Here is a 23,394-nt window from a genome sequence, read left to right on the forward strand (position 1 = left end):
TGTTGCTTTCGCTGGATAGTCATCTGTTGCATGAATTATATGCCAGCGAGCATTGAAGTTTTATGTAGAAACTGCGATCTGGCAAAACGGTAGAGTGATCGAATCGAGGTAAGGTGTAAGTTTCAACTTAACTATTACGAACTGTCACGGAGGCTATTCTAATGATTCCCATCTGACACTGCTGGTCGATTATGGGTTCTTGTAGATGCACACCTGTCAGAATCATATCGTGAACGAACCTGCCAGGTGTCAAAACCGTTTGCGAAAATGTGGCAGAATATTTCAAGTATTTTGACTGCCTAAACCTATCGTCGGCCCAGCCACCTAGCACCTGAACAGCACCAAGAGCTGCAGAATTGGGATAGGTCAGAGCTCCCCTGCGCCACTTTGTGACCGCCAGCCGACGACTGCAAAACATTTGCAACCTGCCTCGCCGCTGGAAAGTGTGTGATTTTATATTGCCATTTTGGGTGTAGATGTGACAGCAAGGGAGATATCCCAAAATGCACGAAGACGATGGATGACTTTCGAGCTCCGTGCACCGCATTGATGGATGGTGAGCTTTCACGTAAATCAAACTGAGAATAAAAACACGTCTTGACAAGCGTGTGAAGTGAAAGGTGCTGCTTAAAGAAGGAGGAGAAGGGGGAAGGGGGATATTGCTCGGCGGAAACCTACTATGGGCGATCGCTGTTAGCGTTGTTTCTTTATCTGACACGAATTCCCGTAATGATATATACTATCACCCGCTACCGTGACACGGGACGCGGTACCCAGGGACTCAGGTTCGGTACCCAAGGATAAGGACAAGAAAAGACAGCATCTTCAACTTCACCAACTGAGAGCGTGCTTTGTGTAGATGTCACATGGAAGAGAGCCAACACCTGTCTCCGTTAGCAAAGAAACGATCTGATCGGAACAAGGGGTGCACACGGTGAGCGGACGCAAAGTGATGGCGGTGCTGCCCAGTGCCCCGGAGACCGGTTGCACAACGGTGAATGGCCCACAGACCCCGTGAACACGAGAGATCGGTTGTGAAGAAGAGGACTTCACCTGTTGGATAAACCCAATGGCGCCCACATGGTGAGGTAACTGGCTAGGTCGTGTACAGGCTACATCACTGATGGCACGCTTCTGAGTTGGGGCTTGGTCCACCGCTTTCAGCGTTTTTCTAAGCATGGCGTTGAAGTTTTTGAACACAACTGATGCCAGAAACCCGTCAATGTCCTTTTTGAAGTCGAGAAGCGACCGTCCTGGCTCAAACAGCGCGCCTCAGAAGACACGACGTCGACAGCAGCCTCTAGGAGAGCTGGGTTGGCGCAAGCGAAAGCATGAGGTTCTATCTCGTTCCATCCGCCTAAATTACGTTAACTGAAGGACCTGCACCGACGCACTAGGCACGTGTCAACATCATCAACATCAACTGACACCATGGACGGTACGTTCATACAACCGGAGCGAAAGGACCCGATCACCTAAATAGCCCCACTGTCCCAAAACAAAAAACCGCAAGTCATCCTGACGCCGCTGCAATTTGCAGGACCTGTGGTCTTGGTATGCTCTCATGCACGCCTTATCTTGAGCCGGAAACGCTTGCCATCCCGCAGTGGTGAAGACGATGGTCTGATAACGTTCGTGGCAGCCGAGGCCTGACACGGGTGCTTAAGTCCGCACAGTTCCCAGCGAAATCTGCGTGATTGGTTCGAGGGTGGGGCCACTCGGTTGTTCCGGTTCGCAAATGAACAGGATGTATCAGTTTTCGAAGTCCTTCCCAACTGACCTCTCCTTAGTCCCCCCCTCCCCACATTAAACCGATCATCCGCGGTGGTAACCACCTCCTACCGCAGCTAAGTCCGCCTCCAAATCCCTCCACTTCAGCACAAACTAGCCGGGTAATCTTCCGGGTTAGCCAATAGCCAGCCGCGTGTCTGCTCCCCCATCCCGCTGCCTGTCTGTGGGCGGGGGGCCGGCCGCGCGCACCGCCGTCTCGCTGACCCCCGAGGCGGCAACGGCCCCACCTGACGGACACGCCTTCCGTGCTGGGCTGGTAGGTCTGCCCCTGTACGCCTCCCGCGCGTGTGGCATCGGCCACTAAGCCTTGCACCGCCGGGCGAGATAGGCTAGATTCTCGCACGAAAGCGCAGGTCTTGCCAGTGCAAGCTGCACCTGCCAGGGTGAAGCCCCTGGCATGGCGCCAAGTCCTCTCCATATGCGAGTTGTTTCTATCCGTTTTCCGGAGTAGGCCTGGCACGCGACGGGCAGATTGCTTGCACTGTGAGATTTGTCGCTTTTTAACGACTGACTCGAAAAAATGGTGCACGGTGAATGCAAGCGTTGTCGGTTGCCCGCTTCAACCCTGGGTAGACTGGTCGCGCTCCCAAAGCACTCGAGTCGGGTGAATGCTGTGATTTCCCAGAGCCTGATTTTTCTGTTTCAAGAGCTCCAACTTCCCAAAGCCTTTGCCGCCGCTGAGCTCTGCTGAGGTGGACGATTAGGATGCTCGGGAATGGGCTTATATAACTTATGCTATAGAAATGGGTTTTTGGCATGCGCGGCGCAGGGCATCATATGATATAGAGCGTAGACTGGCAAAGTAGAGCAGGACTGTATCAGTGGGACACGCTGCCGTACAGCACTTTTTGCGAAGCAGTCTTCTGGGTGTCTGAACACAGCCTCGTGTGTCGGGAATAGGACAGGATACAAATTACAAACCGTTGCATTTGTAGATGTGCGTGCTTTAATTATCAGGTCATAATACAACACACGCGGACATTTGTATGCCTCAAGGACGTTGGAAGAGCCAATGGATTTCATTCCCGCATGACGTCACGCAACAAATGAGCATGTTTTGGGAGTGTGCGCAAACTCATGCCCATCACAACAAGACGACAATGAGGCATGTCCTCCAGTGGTCCGCAGCAGCAGTCCAGCAGTTCCGCAGCGACACGGGGACAAACTTGCATTGGTCTTCGGAAGTACACCGGGTTAGTCAGCTGAAGCATCAGCTGAAGCATCAGCTGACTGCGCAACTGTTCCAGGATTAACTGAAATATCAGCTTCAAACCAAACTGAATAAAACCGACGTAAACCGAATGAATTTGACATCAACCGAAACGAACCGAATGATAAATAGGCGAACTCCAGCCTTAGAGTGTGCGTTAGGCTACATCCACGGCAGGCGCGAAAGAATTTTTGGAGCACACGTGAGTAAGTTATGATGAACAACGCCAGGAAAAATCAGTACAAAACTCGTCTGTATGTAAGTCCACATCTTAAAAACGCCTAAATCCATGCGCGGCGCGCGAAAGTCCGTCTCGACAGCTCGGTTGGTTAAAGCACTCGTCCTCCGACCTGCCCATACGTGGCGGGGTGGGTTCGAGCCGCTTTAGGGGCTCGCTATATGCCCTTGAAGGGTACGATCTGTGATCGGTGGCAGCGGCCTCGCCAGAGGTCAGGTTGCGTCAGAGGGCAGGACGGTCCGTGCCGGGCATTGCAGCACGCTCAACTTTCGCCACCGAATCCTGGCGTTGGCCAGGAATTCCATGATCGGATGGTAGGGCCAGGGTTCACACAACAAGCGCTGTTTGACGTGAGCTCTGATCCCAGAAATCCATCCATTCAAAAGATGCGGGGAAAAATCTTAAAAAGCGATGCAGCCCGAGGCTGGAATAACTCGTTTGTTGCCTAGACGACGGATTCGGCGTCATCCTAACTCGACACGCAAAGGCGGTCCGTGTCGCAACGGATGTTCTGGAAAAGCTCCACCATTAAGCCCTAGGCTGCGCTAGATCCTGCCGAGCTGATGAACCGGAGACCTCCACTGAATGCACCTGCCGCGACAGTTGAGAATGCCGGCAGACATGTGCCGTCCATGATGACACCACTGATATCTCGCACGATTTAGCGGAAGCGTAAACAGAGCGGGCTTCCGGTATGCGTCACACAGGTTTTGACATGTGCTGGCCGTGACGTGCTCACGCTGGAATGGGCGGAATTGTAGCAGACTTTGGCTGTTTTTGACGATTTCCGCTTCGGATTAGTTCACATTTTTCCGTTTGGGACTGGGAAAACCAGTCAATGTTGGCATCTATATGGTTTTTAAACGGCTTATGCTGGAATGCACTTATATACCTGAATGAACTGCATATCTTCAAGAGTATTCCACAGTCATTCAACATGAAGCTCCAGAAGATAGCCAACTTCAGTTAATGCTGCGGGCGTTTCGAGCAGGCAAACCAGAGCATACCATCACGTTTCGACGCAGCCGGTTTTTACATCAAAAGGCGGAAAGCATGCAATGGTTGTCACTATGATCATGCACCGAATATTGCATCATTGCTGGCCACTTGTTTGGACGTGAGTCGTGAGACGCTTAAACCCATCCTAAAGCATGCATTATGGGATGCAACAGAACCGCAATGTTAAGGCATATGGACATGCAGCGAGCGAAGGTGCAGCCCGTGACGCCAGCACGTTAACGTGTACAGGAGCTAAACTTTGGCGGTTTGCATATCTGATAGGACATGTGACATGTTCTTTCCCGTTATCTTTACCCGCGTGAGCTGCGGTCAGAGCCGCCACAATGAATTGCTCTGACCCTAGCATGTAAGGCAAAATACCGCTGCCAATCTGGTACTTTTGACCTTGCCCGTGTGAGATCAGTCCCCCACACCTCACCACAGCGAGCGCGGGCGCCGCATAAACCACACTGACCCTGCAAGACCGGTCGCGTGTTCAAACGGCACCAGTCCCGCAATCGAAAAAGGGGCCTAACGTACTGACGAACGCGTCCTGGCAAACCTGTGAATTGGACAGGAGCCCGTGGGGACGGGGGCTCGTCGTGGTCCTACAGAACGTTGCCTCATTACCCACTTGACCGCATCCGCTATGAAAGGCGCGTGCCACGCGGTGGAGCGACGCCCTTGGCTGCTCAATGGTGAGCGACCGGCAGCGGCACGAGCGTTTTCAGCCAGTCACCTCTTCGCGCTTTCGGTGCCACTTACCGGATTCATCCTAGCACGGGCGCTCGAAGACGTTTTAAGCAATGTCCGTTTGGTACCGACCGCGCGCCGTGCGTTTTTCGCTCCAGTTCGCTGGGTGCCGTCACATGTCTCGCCGGCCGACACGCGCACCAACGCAGCCCTCCAACCGGCGCGCGCACGTGCCGCAGACTGCGGGCGGGCTCCTCCGCCGGCGGAGAGCTCGGAAAATCCCGAAGCGGCGGTGGCTCACTTTCACTGGCCGGGCGGCGCCGGACGGAACGGGACGGCCCGGAACGAGAGTCCTGTCCCGGTCTGGGCCTGGACTCTGGTCCCGGTCGGGACCGCGGGACCGACGGTGCCGCGGACTCCGGTCCCCAGGTCGACGGGGCCACCGAGCCCTGCGGGATTCGGTCATGCTCCGGCCTTCTTTGCTGCGTCGACCTTAGGTCATGTACGCCGTGGCTCACTCTTAATGCAGCATCGTGCGGCACTGGGAGCAAACAGAGCAGGGTTAAGGGACGAGGTCAAACGGGGCGTGTATATAAAAACCCAGCATAGTGAGAGCGACCGTAGCTTTGTTTTTTAGATACCGGAATAGTATGGATGCTGAGTGTCGGCACCTGCTGCACGGTAGCCAGTTCCCCACCCCAAAAAAGGACTCCGTAGGGAACACTCACGTAAAACAAAAAAGCCGATCTTTTTTTTAATTTTTTTCTTCAACTTAATTAGTTAGCTAGTAACAAGATAAAGGTAGCAATTACCCGGTATTTCATTCGCAACATATGTCTGAAAAAGTGATAGATGCATACAAAACATTTCTTAAAGGTATTTCTTTATATTGCAGGCTTTGAAAATTTCGAACTTTCTATGTTTATAGTCATTGTTCATGTGCCTATCAAAAAGGTTCCCCGCCAGCCCCATGAATACGAATATTCTCCCATTCTCGGATGACCTTCATCTGCTGGTACCCTTCAATTGGCGTGTTCAGCTGCTGAGCAAGGGTACGGAGGCCTGCATCTTTAGCTTCCAGACCACGTTGATTGTGTGAAGGAAGACAATCTAAATGTTCAGCATTAACCACCAATACTCGTCAGATAGCGCGTGTCTGATTCATTTCCAGTATCCGTACTTCCACTTTTAAGTTTGGCATATGAGATGAAACACTCTGTAGTTTCACAAGGTTCTCAAACTAATAGCTAGTTTCGTATAGTTCTCAAAATGTTAACTGGTTTCGTAGAGCTCTAAGACTAGCAGCTAGCTTTATAGAGTTCTCGGTTAGTAACTAGATGCGTTCAGTGCATAGCTCTGCCAAATTTTACGGCTCTGTTCAGCTGCTGCTTGTATTGGTGCTGAATTGTTGCTGCTGTGTGACATGTTCGATTTGTCATGCTGCGGCGAGCTGCACCGGCACCGCTGCCAGCTAGCTGCGATCACACTAGCTTTGCTCGCACCGCTGTAGCTGACCTATCCAGCCTCCTGGTGCATTTGTTCACACCTCTTGTGGTGGCGCTGCTGTCATCTTAATAGACGAGAGACCGATAGAGACGAGATAGAGATAGAGACGAGGGAATAGAGAGATGTGTAATCGACATTCTAATTGGCGCAACACCGACGCGGCTGTTTTTGGGTCGTGGCAATGATCAGGTGCATCTGGCTTAATCCGATATCGTTGTAGGTAATTCCCCTGACAGTCTCATCACCAGTTCATGTGACATATTTCTGAGGCTGTTACCGTTATTTGCCTTACTAACACATCTGGGCTGCCTGGCGCTCTTGGGAAAGGCCGTTAGATGTGTCTTTTTACCAGAATGCGACAACCAACTTGATTGACAGACATCGCCTATATTTGTTGACGCGATGTACTGCTAAAAGCTAGCTGTCTACCAGACAGTGTAAGCTGTCATTAGAAAGCTGGCCCATCAAGCAGGAAAGGCACACACGACAGTAAACAAGCTCCAAGGTTGGCTGCGAGTAGCCGGTTTTGGGCTTGGGCTAGCCGACGATACACCCCCAGGAGTGCATCCCAGAGGCTGTCGCGCGTGCTCACACCTCTCGTGATGACGTAGCTGTCATCTCAATATGAAGGTCGACGTGACAATGCTTGGGTCTTGCAGGTGAAGACAGCTTTTTCCGTTTATTTCACAGGCATGACCTGAACCCGCATTCTGTGCGCCACGGTAGCTTTTCAGCAGTTTGTCTTCGATCTTTCCCTCAGGTAAACATTCTAGGATCGCTCCAGCTGAACGACACACGATATAGGTACGAAACAGGCAACCGCCCCTAAAAGGATGGGTTTGCACGGGTACCAGAGCACTGGTGCAGACACAATGCGCAAATGACACGAACTTAATCTAAATATCGCTATAGTTTCGCCCGGAGAGCATCAAAATCGGGTCACGTGAGATACCGCGGAGGCCATGACATTTACGTGCTCTAATAACACGTCTTTGGCGCCTGGCGCCTGCAGTAGTTGCCGTTAGATATCGTATCATGATGTCAGAATATGACAATTATTTTTATCGACAGACGTCATCCATATCAGCTGCCGCGTTGTGAAGTTAAAAGCTGACATCATCAGGTAAGGTAAGCAGTCATTAGAAAGCTGACCTACCAGGCAGCAAAGGTGCACATAAGGCAGTAAATTATCTCCAAGGCTGGCTGCGGCTAGTCCGCTTTGGGGTCGGCGCCCTGCTCCCCCCCCCCCCTCCTCCCCAGGGGCCCGCCCACAGCCCGGCGGGTGCCCGGCCTGGCCGAATTTGCGATTAGCTGGTGGCTAATCTGCAATTTTTTTCCGATAATGGATTTTACTGTTTAAAGTGGAGAAGAAAATGCACTACACATCTGCTTTAATGTTATGGCATCAAGTTACATTTATCCTATAATCCCAAGGTAATGACGTTTGGTGATGTGTGTAAGATTTCCAAGTATAATGACCAGCTTTTGTGTAACAAGAAAAAGACTGCAGAAACTATGCAATGGCTGGCAGGAGTTTTCCATTATCAGCGAATGGTTAAAGGCGGAGATTTGTCCACTCCGAGTTAACCATCCGAATGCTCGCGCATAATTTAACGGGTTTCCAGCCGGCCCACGGCCGGCTAGCCAAACAACAAGCTCGCTAGTCCAGAATGGCTGCTGCGCGACGTCGACATAAAATAAAAATGATACAGTGACAAAATCAAAAGTTACGCAATCAAGGACGGCTTGACCAGAAGAGTAGTGAAAGACAGGAAACAAATAGCTTATTGGACCCCGAGATGCTCGAAAAGGTGTCAGCAACAGCGAGCGCTTAATACAACGTGCACATTCATGTAGCGTCAACAACGTCAGATGCCAACAGCACAAATTCTACATCGCTATTCGGGGTCTGCTCTGTTCAACACTGTCAACACAAACATCCCTGATAGGTACTGCTAGAGTGCAGCGGCTACCCGTGAGCGCCATCGCGCCGCAACAAATCGCAGCCCGTAAAACGCCGCAACCGCAAACCCCGCTAAGATGCTGACAGCAGCTGATGGCGCCGATACCAGCGTAGCTCACGGAATGTTGACGTCGCTGCGTGCCGTTCTGATGCTTGCTGGGCCTAAACAGCTGTGAATTATGCCACGAAACGCCATATGTTGTGTCCGTCGATGAGTGGAGCGTGCCGACGGCGTTCGGAAGGCGGAAAGTGCAAGTCAGTCTCATTAGTGGGCTTTATCATAGATTCCATGCATAGCTTTAACGTGACTCGTAAAATGTTTCACTTGTGACTTTCACTTTCACTTTGTCACTTGCCACTTACGCTATGGGCGCGGTGCATTCCGTTTTCTGTTTTTCCCATCGCAAAGTGCGAAATGCGGATAGCTGTACCGATCGGCGGTCCACCTCGAGAAATTCAAGGATATCGACTAGGAGAAATAATGACCGTATGGAAGAATGTCGACCTTGTACAAATCAGGACATGTCACAGCTGGCGGCGGAAGTCTTTTTTTGTAAATGCTGTCAAAAATGCGGCAGTTGTGCGTTGGGACATCACGAAATGTGCCCACTTTAACAATAGATCTTAGGGCCTGTCCAGTTCCGGCCCTTCCGCCGTTTTAGCTTTCTCGCGAAATCTCCGCTACTGTTCAGAAGTGGAAAGGACAGATACTGGAGATCACTTCTTTACACGGGCGACCGATAGGCATCGTGCTAAATTTCGCAAAGTTCAATGATTTACCCCCATATTCCCCCGTTAAGCGTCAGCGCGTGTGGACCCCGCCCTTGCAAAATTCTATCCTGTCACGATTACTTGGCTGCCGGCGCCGCTTTATTGCAACAGTGGCACCTGGAGATGACCTGCACGCGGGCCCTGCGATACGCTGACTGGAAAATGATTTCCGCCGGAGTTCCCCCCCCCCCCCGCCGCCCCGCCCCCAGTCAAGGTGATGGCGTCGGGACTTCCACAGTAGCCAAGGCTGTGATTGGGCTTTTGAAGGCGTAGCCCTGCCGAGCAGGCGTGGTTCGGTCGTGCGACGCTACGGACGAACGCACACGACAGGGCACGGCCGAGGGCCGCGGACAATGCACCAGAGGGGAGGGGGTTGGGAGGGCGAGGTCGGGACCTGGATGGTCAAAAAACTTTTTGTTGCCAGCTGCATGATCCGCTTTGAAACGCGTTCGTAGAATACGGTATATCGCGGTGCTCGGTTTCTTTCCGCTTTGACACTTTTCACTAGAGGGCTGACAGAAAACTACGTTTGGAGACCTTGAGGTGAATTTCAGAAGTGTACGGCCATTTTTGTGAGTATTTTTCAGCTTACATTAACTTGTTTGCTGAACGACTGCTTCCGTTAAAAAAACACATACAGTTATTTAATATTGACCGTCGTTGCATGCCCCTTAAGACCCTCGCTATATTTATTTATTTTGTCATCTTAATTCATCATTCAAATATTCTAACACTGAAATATCCTATTATCCTAGTTATTCACGATTTGCTTGGTTACAAGGGTAAGTGGGCAAAGTTTATCGCTTTTGATAGAAATTAGGAAAGTTAAAGGAATTGTTCCACATTAGCATGAGGTAATCAACAGAAATAACCGCCTTGAAGACCATTCCCATTCTGTGCAGTTCATAGCCTTATCCATTTTAAGACCTAAACCTCTCTAGTTTTTTGGCTACGCGCCCGCGAAGATGTGCCGGTTTCCTCGGGGATACTTTTTTAAGGCGACCTAGGTTTCCATGACGCTGTAATAACGTCATTCGAATCCTGTCATTCCATCAGTCATGCGGCGATCAAGGCCATGGCAGTGTCTTGAAATCCGAAATTTTCGTGGAAATCCACACCCAACCAGTCGTCAGAAGCTGCCCTTCAGGCTTTGCGCCGGGTTATCATGCTGCATGAAAATAAGCCTTATACTTGCACGGCGCAGGCATCAAAGCACGAACAAAAATGTGACAACAATGAAAATCCCAACCTTCGCGCAGCAACAGGTTCTTGGCGCGGCACCTCCCCACCTCCCGGCCTTCCCCAACCTGGAGTTAAGCCTGTATTTGGTGGCTTATGGACAGCCTGTATTTGTCTGCAGAGCTGACCAATGGTAGCGCTAAAAATCACGCTTCCACATTGCTGCCAGATTGATAGAAATGCCGGACCTTCCCAAAAAATGATAGCAAGTTGAAGTCAAAAAACGATTTGCATGAAACAACCTGCGGTTTAAAAATGAGCGTGCGAAACTTAAGATTATTTTGCTTGTGTTAATAGCGGAAATCCCAAGTAAGTAATTTTTTCTGTTAGTTATACAAGCTCTATGTCAAAATGTCAAGCTATTTTAGTGTGATCTATGCCTCATTGTATTATACGAAGCAAAACCCTTGATGCGGTCCCCCCCCCCCCTGTAGAAGTTTTACCCAAGATCACCACATGGCGCCTACCACCTGGTTGTCCAAGGAATTCGCGTCTATTCTTCTTGGATATAATCGCCTCTCGGGTAGTGTTGCTAGTGATCTTTTACAATGGAAAACGTAACCCGTTGCACTCATATGGGTTGGGCTTGTGAGCTCCGTCCCCCTACGTAAATATTGAGTCTTCAACGCCTGCTAAGTTGAGATCTTGGTAACATGGTTTCGTCGTTGCATGGTGTACTCTTTCCAGCTAGGCTGAGAGAATTTTCTTAAATTCATTTGGCAACTGATGTGCATTTTCCACAAATTCGAGCGAACTGATGATTGCTAACTGTCGCGAGTCGCTATCACCCTATGAACATATGGTCTTCAGTGAACATTAAATGGTCTGAACAGTAACAATGAGGACGTCTGAAATTACTTGCACTTGGGCAGGATACCAGTCCAGCAGGACGGTACTTGGGGCCTGAAAAAGTGGGAGAAATAGAACGAAATAAGTGAGCAGTCAAATGGTATATGTTCCATCCAATTGTTGCGCCGTTAAACATGTCAGCAATGATACAATTCTTCCTCTTCGTTGTAAATAGTGACGGCATCATTCCTCTTTCCAAATGGAAATCAATTTCAAGACACCGCTCCACGGCTGAAATAAACCCAAATAGGCCATCAAGCGTAAGGAGTGTTCTACGCAATTCTTCCCCTATCCATGAAACTGTACCCAGGCGCGCCACGTCAACATGTCTGGTCAATGGTACCCACTCGTTGGCCATCCGTTTGCATTTTTCCAGCACGTTAGGTCTAAATTAGGGAGGAGCTCCAGGAAGGTTCACATCAAGCTCACATAATAGCTTTTGCGGTGGTTTGCGGTTGCGGTAGCGTGGCTGGGGCTATCATTGGATAAAAGAAGCACGAGCAGTAGCACTGTATGGTACTTTTGAAGTATGTATCAGACATTTGGTTAAAAAACTCTGCCATAGCTACACTAATATCCGCATTGTTCTCAAACTCCCTACACAACCCGACCCATTGCCCTTTTGATAGGGATGCCCATGGTCTTGCTCACCCCATGTATTTCATGGTCTTGCTCAGTACATGGACTCCATGGGCTTGCTCAGCACAAGGACGTCATGGGTTTGCTCGGCCCAGGACTTCATGGGCTTTCTCAGCCCACGAGGTCCTAAACTGCACCTACAGGTTAGGCAACTAGTGACGTAGCTAGAACTAGTTCCGATTAGTGTTGAGCTGGTGGGGTGACTGCCAGAAGAGCTTCTGAAGGTCTAGCCCAAAAATCCAAAACAAAAATCTCCGGAGCTACTTAAGCTTCTAAAGTAAAGAAGAAAAAAGCTATGGATGATGGCACCTGGCTCTGATAGTTTGATTGAGGACCATGGTATTTAACATTATCAGCTTAAGGTGGGCATTGTGTGCTTAAAGTGCTGCGCTAACTTCTTTAGTTGGTTTCAAAATCACGTAGGGGAAATTTAGGATACAGACATCAAGTAGATTTCTGCACGACAATGTTCTTCAATGGGGCTAGAGACCTTCTCCGTTGCCAATTATAATCTAGCTGCTTGGTAACCGTTACAGTGCCTTCTACGCTGTGACGAGGAACCAGTAGGTGGGGAGTGATATGAAATCTACGTCAACACGATTGAGAGCGAGATCTAGCAGAGGCAGGCAGTGTACGAGAGGCGTGTTGATGAACACCGGGGTGAAATGATGGGGGGGGGGGGGGGGCTAATGTCACCATATTTAGGATCACAATGGGTTGCTGATGTGGTCACCAACAACTAGTGCAATTCAAAACGAGGCCGCTTAAGACGCCTGGTCAGAGAGTTTACGGAATGTCGAAGGTAAGTAAAGTCATTCAGCTTCCGCCCAGCAGAGGAAGAGCTGTCTCAAACAAGCAAAAGCAACCACTGCTCTCTTCTCAGCCGATTTACCGCACATCGAGTTCAGGGCACCGCGCTGCCGCGTTCTGAACATAGGGCACCTCGCCCTCAGAGGCTCAGTGAACCACATCCTCCCAGCCGCGGAGCATGAAATTAGGGCCCCGGCCTTGTGACACGGTGCTTTATGGTTCTATAAACAGGGCGGGGCTTTAATCGTACGTCATTGGAACGATGAAGCCAGCCAGGATTTCCAGAACGTGAAAGCGCTAATGTTGAAGGATTGCCAGTCCTGAGGTCCGGTTGGTGAGATTGTAGGGCGCAGGTGGTTACACGGCGGTGCTAAATTTCGTGCGTGACTAGCTCATCCCCTCATCTCACACTCATTCACCCTGATGCCTCTGAGACTCAACGAGAGTCGGACCACTTGACCGTTTGAGATGAGCCGAACCGACTTGCTGCGAACTTGGCACGAAGCGTCCCGGAGCAGTAGTAGACAATAGAAGATCGCTCTCGACTCCTCGCAAAAACTCACGTTCATACAAACACTGGAGCCTCGTCAATTCCAGTCATGCGTTTGAGGGCGTGTGCGGGACGATGCTGCGCATCACCGCACCGGCCCGGTCAATAAACCATTATAAAGCTTCGAAGGCTACAGAGAGAAGAGTTGCAAAGGTATCCACGTGCATTCGTACGTTGTCATGCAGCTTGCAAGGAAACTTTTCGACTTTCTGAAAGCGTGGACCATCCACATGCCAGCACGGGTTATGAGCGTACACAAGACGTTGCAATTTTCCTGTTGCAGCTCGGCCCGTCAGAAAAGCCGCACGGTTTCGACTAGGGTCTCGAAGTGACGAATCTTACCCAAAACCTCTCTTGGGCATCAGACACACTTGTCCCTCCTCACGTGGCCACGTCCGACGCGCCCTTCCATCCTGACGTGGCCACCTCTCACGCGCCCTTCCCTCCTCACGTGGCCACGTCCGACTCGCCCTTCCCCCCTCACGTGGCCACGTCCGACGCGCCCTTCCCCCTTACGTGGCCACGTCCGACGCGCCCTCCCCCTCACGTGGCCACGTCCGACGCGCCCTTCCCCCCTCACGTGGCCACGTCCGGGTGCGAAATGCCAGTCGGCGGCCGGCACGAAGCAGCTTCAGTGGCCGACTCCCGGGATGCGCGCCCATGCGTGCAGACACGGCGCAGAGCGAATCCGGGCAGCCGCACCAACGTGATAAAAAAGCCGTATCCGGCACGTGCCCAGCTGGCAACACCTGCCTTCGCCCGGCGGGCGGTGCTGTGAGTCATGGTGGACGGCGGCCCGGCGGCGGCGGAGTCGGCCGTGGCCGGCCAGAGACGGCTCGGTGATTGCGGCTGCGGGGTCCGCCTCTGTCGTGGACGGCGGGGGCGTCTTGGCTGATGTGATGGTTATTATTAGCATCACATCACGTGATGATGATGTGATTATGATGATGATGATTATGGGGATAATGGTGATTGGTGATGGTCATGATGATGATATTGTGGTGATTGATGATGATTATGATGGTGATTGATGCTGATTATGAAGATGGTGATGCGATGATGATTATGAAGATGGTGATGCGATGATGATTTCATGATGATGATTACTGCGGTGGTGGTGTTACTCGTTACACTTTTTATTATTTCATCAGATGTCTGAGCGGCGCGCTGAATCAATGCCTGATGACGGTGCGCCCACTTCAGTGGTGTGGGGAGAAGGGAATGCGAAGTTCGATGCTTCGTTTCTTGCCATGTATGGTCATGGGGCTGATAGGCGCTGCATTTTATCAGAGATCGATGGCTCTGTGGCAATTACCGTGCTTTAACCATCCCTGGCAATGCCTTGAATACGGGCAGTCATGCTGTGCTTGAGAGTCCAGCCCCAGGGAAAACCTTTGCACAAAGGGCTGCTCTTAAAAGGTCTCCCCTTCAGGATCTATACGCTGTGATTACCTTCGCGTGAAAACTTTCACTCCCAGTCAAACATTGCTGGTGGATTGACGTCTTTCAATCACCATTACGTCAGGGGTGAGTGATGCTTCGTGTACGGTTAAGTCAATGCGGCAACCCTCCAGAACATTCGACACATGAAAAAACGGACACCCGGTGGTGCTGATGCTAGGCATTTGTTATCAAGAGCGTTTCGGACAATTGTCACCTTGCTTTTATGGGTATCCTAGAGCGTGTTAACTGCTGACTGAAGAGTTGATATATTGGGCATTCCGTCTGCTGTGGATTACTACCAGACGTTACCCCCGGGACGGCGTACCTGTTTAAGGAGTAACTGTTGGAATGAGGGCTACGGCTGTGCTAAAGAGTCAGATAAACCTTCATATAAGGGTAGGAATTATGCCCTGAACATGTGTGAGAAGCCTTCTAAAGCACGATACCCCTGCAACGCGAATCTATAATCACATGGCTAGCTATGGTGCCAAATATGGCTGCTTTGAAGGTTGACCCGAGTGATAGCGTGCTAAATGTCCGGAGCAGCTTGCTTCCTTCCAGCTTTCCAGCTTTCCATGAAGTCCAGCTTTCACTGTCGGTGTTGTTATTGTAAGCGATCAGTATATTTCTTTCCTCATTCAAAGCTCCTGATGTAAAACCCGTAGGTCCAACAATGGGAAGGGCCCCAACCACCTTCAAATGTCCCATGCACGCACAACAGCACCCGGTCAAGCCCAAAAACGAACACTTAAACAAGCGCAAGGCATCCATGGAGAGCACCACTGAGGACCCTAGGTGTATCCAGAGGTCATGTGAAAGTCATTAGCACCATAGACCTTCAAGAGCCTCAGGCAAAGGGGCATTACGACGCGCTCAACTACGGAGGGCATTCAGTGACATCGCCAGAGAACCCATCCTGCGCATGCGCACTGTGCAATTCTATGTGAGGGTCGGTGTGCTCGGTGCGTTTGATGTAGGCGAGTCACGGTGTAATGGCATCGGTGCCTGTAAGCCATGTTGCTTCCGTTCACCTGTCGTGAGCCTGCACCGATGCTGGGGCTAAGCGCCACTTCATGTCTTAGAGATACGATTCTCCCGAATAGCGTCAATAAGGATAAGCACGTTTATACAAATGATATATGGCCTATATGTGCGCATTTCGCATTTCATCCGGCTTTCGACGTTGGTAATATTGGTGTGAGTAAGCCGTGAGTTATACATAACTTCATTTAATTTGGTGGATTACTCAAAGCCCCAGCATATGCTATCCATTCAACACAGCTCCAGCGCATTTTGTGCATTATTCAAAACCGCAGCACATTTTTTTTGCAAGGTACAAGGCCGACGCAATCGCGATGTAAGGAGTTAATCATTTTTCGTTATACCCAAATTCAAGCCCAATAAAATGGCACTGAGATTGCAAAGTGTGGGACAAACATATCCTAGAGGTGGGCATATCATTCCTATTATAAAAGAACCATGACCTTACATGATCTAGTTGCGCTGGCGCGAACACCCGGCATGTTGCCCGTACGGTTGAGGGAGGTCACCGACTCCCTTGGAGCGAGAGGACTAAGGTCCGACACCCAGCACTTGTCCTCGCCAACGATCAAGGTAGATCGACGGGAGGAGCTTGGATGTGGACGACCACCAGCACCACCAGGCTGCTGGCGCTGATCACAAAGTCCTTGGGGCGGAGGATGCTGTCAAATACTTGCGCGTGACTGTGGAGGTCGTTGGCGTGCAGCTCGGTCCCCGGAGCGTGGCATCCAGCAGCAGAATATGCTGCAAACCTGCGGAAGACACTGCTCACACTGTGATAGAGGGTGGTCTGTCCGCTCTTGTTCCTGGGTGTCAGGCATGGCCTCGTGCGGTGTAAATAGTCCAGACCGGCGCTAAGAGGATCGGCCGGACGTTCAGCAATCGCATCCGAGCCTGGCGGCAGGTATCGTGCGTCACGCCAACTGCGTTTTTTCCATGCAGGTGTCCGTGCCGGCGAGCTCGGGTACCCGAACACATACAGGTACCAGCAGCTTTCAAGCGAAACCGTTTGGTCAGGCTCTCCGACTAACCATACGAAGCTGCTCAGTGGCGTTGCCCGCCCAAGCATGTGAGATAGGTAGAATGTAGCAGGTTGTTGAAAGAGGTCCCGTCCTGCACCCCCTTGAATGCGTTAGAGAGGTTCAGTGACTGGCTCGTCTAAGCCTGACGAGACTGGTCTCGCCTCTGTACGAGTAGAACCCAGCACCGACGACTGGGTAAACCAGGCCAAAGCCCATTCAAGTTTAAGAATACTATTACACCTATACCCAGCAAGAACTCTTCCCTCAACGGACTTGTGATCCCTGGGATTTACGGGCACCGTGAGCTCAGAGTAAAGAAGTGGTATGATATATAAATAAAAGTGTATATATATATATATATATATATATATATAATATATATATATATATATATATATATATATATATATTTGTGCTTTGCACTATAATTTATTCAACCATCAATGTGATATGCTACAAATGTACATCAATATACTCCTCTTGGCACGCTGAACCGTAAGACGCCTCATATGGCTCTCCTCAGATGATTTCATGGACTATGCTGGCGCCATTGTATGGCTTAGACAAACCTCCGCATTACTGCATTCTGGGTAGCGATGCTGTGAGTCATCATGGGACTAAGTCATATGGCACTAACTAATGGCGGCGTGAAAACGCTGTTCTTTGCGAGCTGGTTTAAACATAAATACTTGCGTAAGCCGATTTTTTTTCGACCTAGCACATTCAATCAAACATTTTGAGCCGAGAAATGGCGTTGGTTTGCACCATATCGACAAAATTACTGCTGAAATGCGATTTCAGCCCGCGCCCACTGACAGATGGGGTTACCCATTCACCAGTGATTTATCCCGAAGAACTTGAGCCGGAAGTGCTTAGAAAGTCTGTGTAAAAAAGTACAACATGCGACAACAACAACATGGGATGAAAATGAGATGCGGCGGGTCAGACGGGCTTGCAGCACCTTGGGACGCGCATTGAGAAGCTGTAATGCACATCCTGTAGCCTTAGGGAGAGCGTTGTCAGTGTGGATGCAGGGTTGGCCTACCCTTATGGAATGGTGGGTGGTAAACTCCGGGGGTGTTAAATACAGCGCGCGCCATTTCGGTTCAAGACAGTAGAATTTTCCTGTAAAATGGACCGCTTTCCTGGAAGTCTTTCCATTTCTACCAGTCAAAGAGTCGAGGCTCGTATCTCAGCTCCGAAATAGTCGAAAAGGGGCATTTCAGGGCGGTGGGGTATTATTCTCTGCGCACCATTTTATCTAACCCATCCAACATTACAGACCTGCAAGTTAAATAACACCTGGGAGGATCATAGCACAGCAACAGCGAAATTCTTGGCACATACCTCCCTCACACTACCTTATTTTCACATTTGACTCCATACAGGTACTGCAGTACAAAGATATATGCGCAATCATTGCCCATTAATTAATTTAATGTAAACAAAGCATGTGGTATGCATGTATTTATGTATAAATATTTATTTTACAAAAACACGCCACATGTAGATGTTCACGCGCGTTGGCCTCGACGAATATGACGTGGGCGCTGGAACTAGAAAACGTGGTTCAGGAGGATTTATTTTTGGAGTCAGATCCAAGTACTGATTTGTCTTTAAAAAATTGACATGCAAAATTGCAATACCTATTCACATAACATTAAACTAAAGATGTAGAGCAGGGTTTCCATGTAGTTCAATGGTGAAATCTCCATTTTTAATGACGTGACTAGTATCTACTAACCTTTTCGTAGCATCAACCAAAAACCATGCTGCGGACTGCCAAACTTAAGTCCTATGGTGACGTCACATCTGCGTAGCTTTTTCTAGCAGCCTTGGGCTTAGCTAGGAATCCCACTACAGCTCACTTCGCGGCCTCGGTGTACAGAAGACGGTGCCGTTGGACGCCTTACGGTGGATGCTGATTTTTTTCTCTCATTCTTCGTCAGACATTCATGCGCTTAAATAAGACCTTAACCTCGCTTGGTGAGGTGATTCACTACCGTAATTTCGCGCAGTACTTTTTGTGTCATTGAAGCCAGACGATATCTTTCCCATCAATGTTGCCGTGATGGCGTCTACAATTGGTTTTCTGGCGAGAGCATATTTTTCCGCGGAATCCACTTAAGACAGGATGGGCTCGCCCCAATTTCTGTACCTGGTGTACCGCGACCTCTTCGCAACCTCTTCTGTAACCTCTTTACCTCGCGCGGTATGCTGTTGTCAAAGAACAACAGGTCAACAAGCTTTTCATTGATTCCCAGGAGTAATTGGTGAATTTGTTGGAGACAGCCGTCAAAACGTCAGCATCCAAGTAGCTGATCACGTTCTGGAAAAGGTCAGGTCGCAGCCGTGAGCTTTGACCGCTTTTGAAGTTCAGAACCATGCCCTGACGTACAAAACGAAGATTGAAGTGGCGTAGTTTTTGAGTGCCCTTGATTCGCTGAAAGTCAGGGAAAACGGATCGCGATGCGAAAAGATCTTGACCTCAGCCCCTAGATCTTAGGCCCCTTCACCTGGCACGATAGACAGCACCTGCTGGAGGAACTTGATACCCCGTGGAAAGCTTCGCGCCAAAGAGGATGATCGTGTGCTTGAAGAACTCACGATAACCATCGCGTGGTCTAATTTTTGTCAGCTCCTCGTGGCAAGCAAACACACGATCATTCGAGGAAAGAACATTTGGGTTGCTGCCCGTCTCAGGTCTTCAAGTAACATAATATAAATAAACTTGCTCCGATCGAGCGGCCTCGACTCCTCTGGAAGCGCATGCACAAAAGGATTTCTAGTCCCGAAGATGAACCGACAGTTTAATGGCAGTTCAATGGCATGATGAAATTCAATGGCACCGACATTTAACGTTGAACTGTCGGAACAATGGTACCGACATTGCCACTGAACCGACAGTTCAATGACAGTTCAATGGCAGTTCAATGGCATGCCATGAACCGCCAGTTCAATGGCATGCTCATGACGGGCGAAGCGGAGATGTCGCCCGAGGCTCGTTGGAGAGGCGCGCTTCTACAGCCTGTGAAGGGATTGGTCTGCTTTCCCTGAGTGAAACTTATCGTTTTCTTCTCTCGTTCCTGCGGTCTGATCCTCGTTCGGCCTAACGCAAGCCTTTGTCCTCTTGAATTTGCATGATCTTGGCATGGATGTGAAAAATTCAAAGACGTCTTTGAGGCTTAAAGCATTTCTCTTCCTGATCTTCGAATCCAAACGCGGGCCCACATTTGGATTTAAGAATATCTCTGTCTAGGTCTGCTAACAAAGGCAAACCTGTCCGGTGATTTTCGCCTGATTTTGCTTAACATTAGTGTGACGCCACTGGTGCTGAGACCTTAATGCGCGTCAAGGCACAAGACACTGAACGTCATGCTGAGAGGCAACCAGATCATCGAAATACTCGTTCGCAGAATGAAAGAGCCGCAAACAGGTGTATAAGACCAGCAAGCGCTTTGCGTGTAATAGTATGACAAACATTATGACGTGCTTTGCAAACCTATGCGGCCAACAACTCCACTGCAGTGACATGAGAGGTTAAGACGTACACACGAGACTTATTCGCAAGAGGTCGGCAGTAGCATCGGGCTGCCTCTTTACCCTCAATCAACAGTCTTTAAGGGCATGTATATGTGACTGGCGAGCCGACTGCGCAAACTTATAGACGAGTATGATTATGCACGGTGCGACCTTAAGCGGCAAGCCATTGCGATGCACCTTGATCTTGAACTGCTGCTCACCCCGTGGCGGTGCCGCCGCCGGTGGTACGAGTGAGTGGCGAACGTGGCGAGGCTGCTTCTGCTGCACTTCATTGTTTGCACTGGATGCGCCAGATGCGCCGCGCCCGGTCCCCACCAATCTAAATTTCGCCGTGCTCGGTTTGTTGCCGTCCGCGGGCCCGGTGTTGCTCGGCCCGAATCTGCCTACATTCCGACATGATCGGTCTGTGCACGTCTGCGGGCCTGCCGTGCCCGGTCCGTACCTCCGGGCTGGGCCGGCAGTGCCCGGTCCCTAACTGTCTGCATAGTCGCTGTGGCGGTCAAACCACGTATTTTGCGTTGTTGAGACGTTCATGCACGTTGCTTTGTTTAACGGCAAGGTGGGTCAAATTGCATGTAAGCAAACCGGAGTGCGGAGCACGGCATGCATCTGTGGTACGGTTCCGCAATTCTCGCTTGAGCGTTGTCATTTCCCACGCCGATTTCATCGGAATGGTTGGCCGCATAAACTTGCAAAGAACATCATCATATTTGTCATGAGCTTCTACACGATTGGCTAGCTAGTCACATAGTTAGCTAGCTAGCACCTGCCACGCGACTAAACTTTTGTTCATGATTAAGGTGAAGGGAGTCCCATGGCCGCCCCATGTCATATATTTCTTGTGCGTGGGTTTTCTCTTTTCAGACCACTGCAGTTAATGGTTAGTGGCATAGGCGTGCGGCGTACACTATCACGCTCGTCAACAAATTATGCGTCATAGACCCGATGGCACTATGACCCTTCCGCTAACGGCTTGTTCATTATCTGTGCGCGGGCTTTCGACGTGTGGGCGCCCTGCAGCGTCGCGTCCCTAGCGATTAATCCCGCGCGGCTAGCGACCGCGCCGCATTAAAGTCTCGGCACCAGTGACGTTGCCGTCGCGTACGAAGTCTGCGCAAACCCGACTTATGGCAAAGCCCATGCACGATATCCCCTTCTTCTCAGCAATGGTCAGGCGCTCTGTCGGGCTTCGTTATCACGTGGCGCCTCGGCGTACTACAAATGTGAACCTTGATCCCTCGCCCGAGCGCCGTGCCAGCGCTCCGTGCTTCGTCCTCGCTCTGGGCAAGCTTACACACACCGTGAAGCCGGAGATGTCGCCGCAGCTCTTCATCCGATGCAGTTCAACTCTAAGGTGATCCTTCTTTCCAGCCACTCATCAAATGACGCTTTTTGTGCACAGCTTGAATATTTGTATGTCTATCTTATGCGTCTGTGCATGGCTCACCAAGTCAAGCTAGGATCTTTAAGCACATCAAGACGCAAGACGCAATACATGGGACGACGCTGACAAAGAGGTCGCGGGTGTGCAAAACGAAGGCTGTTTGGATGAGAACAGTGCGTCATCAAGCTCTCACACATAGCTATTCGTAATGCTGTTCATGCCTCTGATGTGGCTGCACGTGTTTCTAATATCTTCGCGTGTGCATGTAACGCATCTTAAAGCACAGTTCTGAGTTGGGTCTTCATTGTGACACCATCGTTGATCTAAGTGGTAGAGGTTCTGGAGCCATGGGCATATTGGACTGTTGCAAGACATTCTCGTCGGCTTATGGGGCTCGGTGCCGAAATTTAGAATGTAATGGGGCCAGCTATCATTGATCCCATGCATTTACTTGCTGTTATCAATCTCGGCAGGAGGTAATGCGTGACAACATCGCACGTGGTTGCATGGCGTCTTTGGCTTAGTGACAAGGGCTGCTGCCTCACCGGCGAGATCTCCACGAGGCGAGTTCACTTGGGTGCTATCTTTAGACTATGTGACGGTTACAATCATGCTTGCATGACGCGCTGGGGAAAGATTGGTCAAAGCGTGACTGTACATTCAAATTCGTAGTCAACAGTGGTCAACGGTGGATACATGCTAGATGCATTACAATATCCACGGGCCATGAAATGTTAAATGATAAGCATACTGATTCAACAACGTCCTCTTCGCGCGCTGGTGCTGGCGTCGGGTTGGTTGTATGGTTTTCATATCGCGTTTCAGACCCAGCACTTGGCACCTTCATTGCATGTGCTATCAATATTCAGCTGCATTCACTGCGTCACTTCTCATGCATGCAGCAACGTCTCCTGGCGATGACGAAAGAGGAGTGATTTGCTCTCCTCCGCCGCGTCGTGGCCGACGAAAAGCTGATCAGGTGGAAGCATTAGTTTGTATACTATGTATTGTTAGTATTAGTTAAGTTTGTCCTGATGCCGCCATCTCGGGCGCGGCGCCGCCAGCAGCCACCTGGTCCTATTGACAAGTACCTTCAGCATTCTTGTTCGAAATAATCATCGCAGCAGCTGCCAACTACATCGGCTTGCCGCCTACTGCCGCCAGAATTCCCCTGTGAGTCAGCTGTGGTGAAAGCAGCTGTTTGCAAGCTTTGTTTTTTCATTCCCTCTAGTGCAACTTCTGCCTTTCATCAGGTATTACGAGATGACGACGTAGGACGAGGAGGCGTGTTGCGACGGCACACTATGCATCACGGAGGATCCAGTAAGAACTATGTACTTGCAATGCACTTAACTGTTTTTTCTTATGTTGCATGCACTAATATGCGTGCATGCACAATGCATGCACAGTCAACGGCCGGCAGCTGACGCCGAGAACCATAACCAGTTTGAGCTTCGTGTTGCGGTATGTCTTACACCTTGCTGTCCGATTCCGTGCGGTTAACACTGTTCAGTGACATTTTTGGACGCGTGGAAGTTCTTTGGAAATGCGGCGTTTCATTTGATTGGATTCATCAGCGTTCTTGTCGTGAATATAATTCAATCATTAGCACCATTCGCCAGCGCCAGAGCCAGGGTCAGGGCCAGAGCCAGGGCCAGGGCCAGGGCCAGGGCCGGGGCCAGGGCCAGGGCCAGGGTCAGGGC

General features: G+C 50.3%; 1 protein-coding gene across 2 annotated transcripts in view; it reads right to left on the reverse strand.

The window, feature by feature from the left end:
• Window positions 1–5,147, reverse strand: part of LOC119104833 (protein spaetzle 5) — a 44,528-nt gene extending 39,381 nt beyond the window's left edge. For both annotated transcript variants that reach the window (XM_037228557.1, XM_037228556.1), the window contains exon 1: window positions 5,004–5,147. In XM_037228557.1, coding sequence (XP_037084452.1) covers window positions 5,004–5,012 — 9 coding nt within the window. In that variant the 5' untranslated portion in view covers window positions 5,013–5,147. The remainder of the gene's footprint in view (window positions 1–5,003) is intronic.
• Window positions 5,148–23,394: the final 18,247 nt, after the last annotated feature.

This window comes from Pollicipes pollicipes, unplaced genomic scaffold (genome assembly GCF_011947565.3).
Source record: "Pollicipes pollicipes isolate AB1234 unplaced genomic scaffold, Ppol_2.1 Scaffold_6052;HRSCAF=7182_pilon_pilon_pilon, whole genome shotgun sequence".
Taxonomy (NCBI): domain Eukaryota; kingdom Metazoa; phylum Arthropoda; class Thecostraca; order Pollicipedomorpha; family Pollicipedidae; genus Pollicipes; species Pollicipes pollicipes.